Raw genomic sequence first — 9937 nt, 5'->3', positions numbered from 1 at the left:
ACGCTGAGCACTTGTTGGCTGCTTTTCCATCACCCTGCAGTCCAACTCATCCCAAACCATCTCAATTGGGTTGAGGTCGGGCAATTGGGGTCGTATACAGAAAATAGCCCTATTTGGTAAAAGACCATATTATGGCAAGAACAGCTCAAATAAGCAAAGAGAAATGACAGTCTATCATTACTTTAAGAGATGAAGGTTAGTCAATGCGGAATATTTCCAGGACTTTGTACGGTTTTGCAAGCTCAGTCACAAAAACCGTCAAGCGCTATGATGAAACTGGCTCTCATGAGGTCTGCCACAGGAAAGGAAGACACAGCGTTACCTCTGCTGAAGAGGATAAGTTCATTAGAGTTGCTGGCCTCAGAAATTGCAGCCCAAATGAATGGTTCACAGAGTTCAAGTAACAGACACATCTCAACATCAACTGTTCAGAGGAGACTGTGTGAATCCGGCATCCAAGGTCGAACTGCTGCAAAGAAACCACAACTAAAGGACACCAATAATAAGAAGAGACTTGCTTGGGCCAAGAAACAAGAGCAATGGACATTAGACCGTTGGAAATCTGACCTTAGGTCTGATGAGTCCAAATTTCAGATTTTTGGTTCCAACCGTCGTGTCTTTGTGAAACGCACAGTAGGTGAACGGATGATCTCCGCATGTGTGGGTCCCACCGTGAAGCATGAAGGAGGTGTGATGGTGAGGGGGTGCTTTGCTGGTGACACTGTCGTGATTTATTTAGAATTCAAGGTACAGTTAACCAGCATGGCTACCACAGCATTCTGCAGCGATACGCCATCCCATCTGGTTTGCGCTTAGTGGGCCTATCATTTGTTTTTCAGCAGGACAATGACCCAACACACCTCCAGGCTGAGTAAGGGCTATTTGACCAAGAAGGAGAGTGATAGATTGCTGCATCAGATGACCTGGCATCCACAATCACCCAACCTCAACCCAATTGAGATGGTTTCGAATGAGTTGGACTGCAGAGTGAGGAAAATCAGCCAACAAGTGCTCAGCGTATGTGGGAACTCCTTCAAGACTGTTGGAATATCATTCCAGGTGAAGCTGGTTGAGAGAATGCCAAGAGTGTGCAAAGCTGTCATCAAGGCAAAAAACATCTCATAAATTGGAGTCCATCTATGGTAAATTCAATTGATTGGACATGATTTCGAAAGGCACACACCTGTCTATATAGAGCTCCAGAGGTCCTCTGTGGAGGTCCTCTGTGGAGATGGGAGAGCCTTCCAGAGAGACAACCTGTTACACCCTGATCTGTTTCACCTGTCTTTGTGATTGTCTCCACCTCCCTCCAGGTGTTGCCTATCTTCCCCATCATCCCTTGTGTATTTATACCTGTGTTCTCTGTCTGTCTGTTGCCAGTTCGTCTTGTTTGTTCAAGTCTACCAGCGGTTTTTTCTATCAGCTTCTGCTTTTCCCCCTGTCTCTCTTTTCTCATACTCCTGGTTTTCACCCCTGCCTGTCCTGACCCTGAGCCCGCCCTCCTGACTACTCTGCCTGACCCTGAGCCTGCGTGCCATCCTGTACCTTTGCCCCACCCCTGGATTACCGACCTCTGCCTGCCTGCCTTCCTGTACCTTTGTCCCTGTTGCTCTAATATACATTGTTACTTCAACACAGTCTGCATCTGGGTCTTACCTGATACAACCATCTCTGCAGCACTCCACCAATCAGGCCTTTATGGAAGAGTGGCTAGACGGAAGCCACTCCTAAGTAAAAGGCACATGACAGCCCGCTTGGAGTTTGCCAAAAGGTACCTAAAGGACTCTCACACAATGAGAAACAAGTTCCTCTGGTCTGATGAAACCAAGATTGAACTCTTTGGCCTGAATGCCAAGCGTCACGTCTGGAGGAAACCTGGCACCATCCCTACGGTGAAGCATGGGGGTGGCAGCATCATGCTGTGGGGATGTTTTTCAGCAGAAGGGACTAGGACACTAGTCAGGATCAAAGGAAAGATGAACAGAGCAAAGTACAGAGAGATCATTGATGAAAACCTGCTCCAGAGCGCTCAAGACCTCAGACTGGGTTGACGGTTCACCTTCCAACAGGACAACAACCCTAAGCACACAGCCAAGACAACACAGGAGTGGCTTCGGGACAAGTCTCTGAATGTCCTTGAGTGGCCAGCTAGAGCACGGACTTGAACTCGATCGAACATCTCTGGAGAGACCTGAAAATAGCTGTGCAGTGAAGCTCACCATCCAACCTCACAGAGTTAAGAGGATCTGCAGAGAAGAATGGGAGAAACTCCCCAAATACAGGTGTGCCATGTTTGTAGCGTCATACCCAAGAAGACTCGAGGCTGTAATCACTGCCATAGGTGCTTCAACAAAGTGCTGAGTAAAGGGTCTGAATACTTATGTAAATGTGATATTTAAAAATTTCAAAAATATATACATTTGCTAAAATTTCTAAAAACCTGTTTTTGTTTCGTCATTATGGGCTATTCTATGTAGATTGATGAGGGGGGGAAACTATTTAATCAATTTTAGAATAAGGCTGTAAATTAACAAAATGTGAAAAAGTCAAGTGGCCTGAATACTTTACGAATGCGCTGTAGCTTTTCCTTTTGTCAAGGTGGGAAAGGGCAGTGTGCAGTGCGATTGAGGTTACTTTCAGATGAGTGAGAGCCACATCTTTCCATAAAGTGGTCACATTAGTTTGTAGCCAAACCGTTCAAACACTACTACGTTTTTGTGAGAAGACTGATTTTTGGGATGTCTCATGGTCTGACACTCATGGTTGGCCTCTTTCCCCCGCAATTGCGAAAAAGCAACATATGTGGATGCGGCGGATTGAGACGCAGGCCATGCAAAAAAAACAGAAATCTCTAGTTTAAACTGACACATTTTGACAGGGATTTATTTAATTTTATTATGTTACTTAGATTGACGCACAGCTTTAATGGGAAGCTGCCAGGAAAAAGCTGGAAAAATATGCTTAATGTCTTAAAAATAAAACACAATGTTCCACCACCATGCTAGAGTGTGTTGATGATTCGTTACTAGAGAAATGAGACCAAGTCAAGACGCTGGACAGGGTGGATCGGTATAATAGTAAGACAGTTTATTCGGATGTAAAGATATCTGAGCAAAGCGTGCTGCACGGCCCCCGTTCGTCTAGTTCTTAGGGAACTATCGGAAGAAGAGACCCGAAACATATTGTGCAGTTCAAGTTATACAGTAAATGACGTAGGTAGATTCTTGTAGTTCGTGCTCCTGACTGGTCGCTGTAAGTGGAGGCCCGTTCCCTCCACGCTGGTGTCCATGCCTCATTGGTTACTGGCACCGTTCTTTGTTCCTGGAAACCCAGCCTAAAGCAAGGGTGTGTGTGTGTGTGTGTGTGCATGTGCGTGTGCGTGCTCGTATAATGGCATGCCTCCCTTATCAGTGGTAATAAAAGGTCTGAGTCAGCCATCCTCCCCTGCGTGGGGGAGTGAGGTTTGTATCTGTTACGGGCAGATGATGGTGTTTAAAATGTGGGGTGTAGCAAGATATTTGCAAACAAGTCTGCTTTAATAAGGAAGGCATTATAACAGTATTATAGCTATGTGTTAAGGTCAATGAAGACAGCATTTCTTACAAGTGGCTAACGCTACTGTATTCTCGATGTTCAGCCGATCCGGTTGCAGCAGTCTGTTGTTTACCCCTGGCTGAACGGCGTGTATTTTTTATGAACACGGTATGCATCATTTTCCAGTTTATTTTCCGGAGGCTCGCCACTAAAGCTAGTTAAGAAGGAAATCGACACCCTTGCATCCTGAATGGAGGATGTTTTATGTACAAGCCGGTCGCCAGGGGACACAAGTGTATAGCCGGCTGCATACATTCCAGATGGACACACATGACAAATGGTGAAAATAAATAATTGTGCCATCTGCCAGGACTACTTTACCAATAACTACCTCAAACATTTCCACCAGCACAGCCAGCACTAACCTTTAATACAGTGATGGAAAAAAGTACCCAATCAATCAATCAATCAAATGTATTCATAAATCCCTTTTTACATCAGCCGATGTAAGTTGTCATACTTGAGTAAAAGACAAAGATACTTTAAAGAAAATGACTCAAGTAAAAGTGAAAGTCACCCAGTAAAATTCTACTTGAGTAAAAGTCTAAAAGTATTTGGTTGAAATATGCTTAAGGATCAAAAGTAAATGTAATTTCTAAAATACACTTAAGTATCAAAAGTGAAAGTAAAAGTATAAATCATTTCAAATTAATAAAACCAGGTGACACAATGTTTTTTATTTATTTTTATTTACGTGTTTTAAACACTGACACAATTTACAAACAAAGCACCCCCTAAAAATAAATAAATAAAATAATATTTACAAAAAAAGCTACAAAAGCATTCCTGTTTAGTGAGTCCACCAGGTCAGAGGCAGTAGGGATGACCAGGGATTTTCTCTTGATAAGTGCGTGAATTTGACCATTTTTTTGTTTCCTGCTAAGCATTCAACTTGTAATGAGTACTTTTGGTCTTGTCAAGGAAAATGTATAGAGTAAAAAGTACAGTATTTTCTTTATGAATGTAGTAAAGTAGAAGTAAAAGTTGTCAAAAAGGAAAGTAAATTAAAGTACAGATACCCCCAAAAATGACTTAAGTAGTACTTTAAAGTATTTTTACTTAAGTACTTAAACCATTGCTATTATATTGCACTTTCTTAAAATGTCTATGTATGTAGCTAAACCTGTACAACTCGAATTAAATTGATATCGTTAATTCACACAACAAAAACCAAATTTAGCTAATCTAATTTTTGCGTTTTTTAGCCCTGAAACAGAGGCCACACATAACACTTGCGACATCTACAAGTTCAATGACATAATTTACAATTCAATTTTWAAAAAGCACAAAAAATGTTTGTACCACACAAGACCTATCGATTTGTTAATTGATTAATGATTGTTGATTCATCTTTAATGATACTTTGGTATAATCTGATCATAGACATGTGGTTATAGATTCGTGAAAGTTGCATTTCTTCCCAGCAGATTCGCCTCTTCTCACCAGCTCACACAGATGGAACAAGGAGGGTTGGTTATAAATATCTTTGGGAAGATCTCCACTGTTTCTCGTTTCGTCCTCTGTCCTCGTCACCTTCTCATAACACATTGGATGWGAAAGCCAGAGGTCCCACCCCTCTGACATTCTTCTCCATTCGGTTTTGAGAAGGAGACGAAGAGAGAGGAGACAGGACGCAACGATTTGAAATCGAAATCTCCCTTTGTCTCACACAAGGGAAGAACAGACGACGAATCATCGAATCTGAATCGTCAGATTTGTAATCACATTTTCGGGCGGGATGATTGAAAGTTTGTTTTCGTGGACCAGTGACCACTGTTGAAAATCTGCATAGTATGTTTTATGGCTACTTTTATGATACGATCAGTAAAACATTTGAGCAATAATATAATTTTGACCATCGCTAAAGAAAAGAAAACTGATATGGAGCGACCATCGAGGTTTGTAACCAAAGCTTACCTTCTTTATTAGCTAAGACTCGCTAGCTATTACAGTAGCTTGCTAACGTAACGTTAGCCAGTAGTACGAGCTGACAGCACAGACTAGAGAAGTGTATTGCTTTGCTTGATCTTTAGTCTCGGGAATCCCAGACCTACATTGGTACATTGTGGGTGGCAACCCGTCTGTCTAGAGAGACTAGTTGATCTTGCGAAATCTTGTCACTTATAAGGTGTGTGCGCGCGCGCACACGCTTGCTCGCGGTTTTTATTTATTTATTATTCATTTTTTTTGACAGGAAGACAAAGCTTGTAAATTACTCAGATTTCCAGGACTTGGATGATGGTATGTCAAATCCAATGTATTTCATTAATTTATGGTGTAAATAGCCAGTTGGTGTTGCAATTCCATTCTCCTTTTATGGTTTGTATGTAATCATGCGTTCCACTGTTTCTGATCATGTGAAACAGATGATGATTTTGCCTCTGTGAAAGCACCACCCAGCAAAAAAGCCAAGGAGAGTGTGAAAGAACCAGCACAGGAGAAAAGCAAGAAATCTTCAAGCAAGACCTCCAGTCAAGAGACTGGCTCACAGCCCATAGGCCACAAGRACAGGTAGGAAGTTGAAKCAGAAACAAGCAGAAACAAGCCTTAAAGGGTTTACTAACAACACTGTATATTCAATAGAATTTCTTGTTGTTTCTTTGTTCCTCAATAAATATGATGTGRAGACAAAAGTTATGAAACATTCTTAACAATTTTGTAGTGTGTGACCACGGCTATGCAAACAGAAGCATGCATGCAGAACACAAACACACTGAATGTCCTTGTTGCCCTCTGTCAGTGCCCCTTCACCTTATTCTGCATAGTGACAGATAAACAATAACAAATACCCAGTTGCAGGCAGTATTAGGGACACTGTGTCTAGATGGTGTATGTAATGACATAAGGCTGACCACTGGCCCAGAGAACTCCACAAATCAGTGCTCAAACTCAAATTAGTCTTTTAGCCAGACGCGTTGCTTGTGATCTGCCATGCATCAAATCACAAAAAGACACAATGTGTGGTGAATCATTGGCAAGGTCTCTGAGGCCAGTGGCAGTAAGGGTGTTTTGATGTGTCATGGTGATACAGAGTGACAGTGACTCTGAATGTAACCTTGTGATCAATCTGCTCTATGTTGATCAGTATTGTCTGTGAAACTTCAGCAGTACAGCTCAGGATGACCAGAATTCCCCTAACACATATCATGTGTTACATGTCAACTTTGTCACACTTTTGTCACATGTCCCTTTGAGAAGGCTTTTAATGTATCAGAATTGTACCTGTGTTTTTCAGGAAACCATTGGATGAGAAGCTGTATGATAGAGATTTGGAAGCAGCTCTTACTCTGTCRTTGCTTAAAACCACCGAGATAAATGAGGAACACTGTTCTTATATTCCAGGTTTGCATTGGACTGTTGATTCTTTACAACTGGTGTTTGAAACATTGCTGTTCAACAGCAAAACAGCAATTTGGAGTGGTTTGGCTCATTGGTAGATTTATCACAATGTGCACATTACATACAGTAGAGAAGAGATGACTCACATGTCTCACTCACTGTCAACAATTATTTGCAATTTAATTTAGTTTATCCTATTTATTTTTAGAAAGATATGTCAAGAATCAACCGCAAAGAGATGGTGAAAATCTGGATCCATCATTACGCCTTTCCAACTGCAGTGTGGACATGAACCATTTGGGTATTTATTTTTGATATCTATAATGCATGTGCATGGGTGGTAATGCTACACATGCCCACCACTGACAAATCTATTTCATATTATTGGATCCCATGCCTTTACATCTCACAGACACTAGTGATCCCTTTGTGATTAGATAATCTCCTCCCATAGGCCTTGACCAGATTACGAATGATCGGGGATCCCCTTGCGCCCCCTCCAGACAGAGGAAGGCAGCCTCCAAGGCTACAGAGCAGGAAAGGAGCATGCTGAAGGATGGCGATGAGGACTACAATCCCAAAGGGACACCAGGTTGTCATAGCAACAAAATGGCATATGCTCTTTGTTTTTCTACATTCCAGGTGTATTTCATGACACACATTTGTTGTGTACTGTATACTGAATATTCCTTTCTATTCAGATTCAGAGAGTGATGCTGATTTCAGTGATCCAGCTGAAAGTGGTGATGATGATGAGTTCACAGTAAAGAAACCAGAGAAAAACAAAAAAAAAACAAAAGTGAAGACAGCCAAGAAGGAGCAACCAAAAGCTAAACCTCAGGCGGCCTCAAAGGAAGAAAAGCAGCCTTCAAAACCACCAAAAACCAAACCACATTTGACAGGTACTTAATAGCTTTAAGAACTATGAACTGCCATTCTAATAACTCAATCTCTTTATGTTCCCAGCCTGCAGAGTTTCAATCAAATTGTCCTTCTGTGCCTCACAGGGACTCGCAGTCTAAAAACTCCCACCTTAGGTACAAGTCCAACTGCCAAGCCTGCTTCCGTGCCCAAGAGGTCCCCTGCCGCTTCTCCTGTCTCCAGACCTGCAGTCTCAGGCAGACCTGCAGTCTCTGGCAGTCCAGCAGGGGGCAGAATACCCAAGTGGAATCCTCCAGGTAAGACTGACTGAAAGGTCAAGGAGGTCATCGTAATCTCATAAGCAGGTGTAGGACTGCATGTTTGGAAACAAGGTTGTGCCTTGTATTCAGGCATTTTAAGACCCAGTTCACCCATTATTTTTCTCATACAACTTGTCATCAGGTCACGTTGGAAGAAGTCCCGGCTCATCACAGAGTGCCCCAGTGAAGTCTCCAGGGCAGGGTCTAAGACTTGGACTATCTCGCATGGTGCGGRTCAAATCCCTACACCCCAGTGTTGCTAGTCACTGACCCCACCTATCTATCAGAGAGGAGCTTTGTGCCTCTCTGCGTAATTGACAGTTGACTTTCAGGATTCCTTTTGTAATCCTCTAGATCTGTCTATTTTAAATAAGAGTCATTCACATTGTACTGTTAATTATTATTAGTCTGGTGTCATACATGCTCTCCTTTTATAACAGCTCATCTTTTGGACCATTTGACTTAACAAAGGTCAGTTCCCAACTTTTACTGTTATTCGGCCTACAGCAAAGCCTTCAGATTTCAAACCCTTTGTGTCTTTTATTATTTCAGAGAGGTTTTTGTCTTCTGTCTGTTTAGTTTTCACTCAAACATGTAAAGAAATGGTGCAATGGCGCACTCTGCTGGATGTAATTATCTTAAAATGCAAAATGATCATTGTTAAAGTGGCAATCAGTAGTTGAWTCAATAACAAAGCAGAGACCCTGCCCCTGTTTCGGTAAAAAGCTGAGGGATGAGGCTGGAGAAATGTAACCACTCTGAAATTCATAGATAGAGCTGTGGATGCAAGGACTGACCATCCATGATATCAAAACTAGTTTTAACCATGTTTTGAGGCTATATACCCAAAGTGCAAAAACTGGTTGAATCAACTTTATTTTCACGCCATTTCAACCAAAAAAAATCTATGTGATGAACGTGGAAAACTGATTGGATTTTCAAAAAGTCAAGGTAAGGGTATTTCAACCAAAAAAAATCTATGTGATGAACGTGGAAAACTGATTGGATTTTCAAAAAGTCAAGGTAAGGGTATTTCATTAAAAAAATTCACCCAACTTTTAACCTAAAACGACATGACATTTGCTGTTAATTTCATTTTACATTTACGTTAGTTGTCAACTAAACTAAATGTACATCAAAACGAGAAGTTGAACTGAAGGCTGTGCCCAGTGGGTAGTGTTTGCATTTAATGTATTAACAAACATTGGGAGTAAAACAGCTTATATTTTGGGGTCTGATGGGGTATATGACCATTGAACTAACCTCATGAGCCATTTATAAGTTATATTCTTCAAGAATCAATGGGCTAATATCATTCATTTTAAAAGTAAAATAATGGATGTAGCAACTACAGAATGCCCCTTTATATAACGTTTTACCTTGATTTTATGAAAATCCAGTAGAATAGGCTATGTACGTGTTCTATTTGTGTTTAAAGTTTTGTGGATTTTGTTTGTTTAGCGAAAGCTTTGTACAATGTGTAAATATAAAACATTAAAGATTCAATAGAAACTATAACTTTTTATGTGGTGAGCATGTTTCCAGTATAGCCTGTATAGGTCTAATGAGTTTGTTCAGCATCTCCGTGTGTTGTGGAACATTGTGGACAGCTACCTTTTGAGTGAATGATAATTCTCATTGCTCCCAAAACCAGAAATGGAAAGTGAATCACCAAAGATTATAATATTTTTTTTTTGCGTTACATAATGCGTTGTTTTACGTGTTGATTTCACTTTTAGCGCTGATCAGTCAACAGCGCGCCGCCGTCAGTCCGAATGTATCTCCATTACGACATCATGAWATCACAATGACATGACGCGTAT

At 41.2% G+C, this 9937-nt stretch overlaps 1 protein-coding gene across 1 annotated transcript; it reads left to right on the top strand.

Moving 5' to 3' along the window:
- The first annotated feature begins 5018 nt into the window (after positions 1–5018).
- On the top strand, positions 5019–8545 carry LOC111949380 (RAD51-associated protein 1). Its single transcript, XM_023966491.3, has 9 exons — positions 5019–5492; positions 5789–5835; positions 5961–6105; positions 6830–6936; positions 7142–7234; positions 7388–7525; positions 7635–7835; positions 7941–8111; positions 8257–8545. Exons 1-9 carry the CDS (start codon positions 5395–5397, stop codon positions 8382–8384), a joined length of 1128 nt encoding a protein of 375 aa, XP_023822259.1. The 5' UTR covers positions 5019–5394; the 3' UTR covers positions 8385–8545.
- Positions 8546–9937: the final 1392 nt, after the last annotated feature.

The sequence above is a fragment of the Salvelinus sp. IW2-2015 genome, linkage group LG3, assembly GCF_002910315.2.
Source record: "Salvelinus sp. IW2-2015 linkage group LG3, ASM291031v2, whole genome shotgun sequence".
NCBI classification, from domain to species: Eukaryota; Metazoa; Chordata; class Actinopteri; order Salmoniformes; family Salmonidae; genus Salvelinus; species Salvelinus sp. IW2-2015.
The sequence above is the reverse complement of the archived record's forward strand: the minus strand, read 5'-3'. Positions and strand labels throughout refer to the sequence as shown.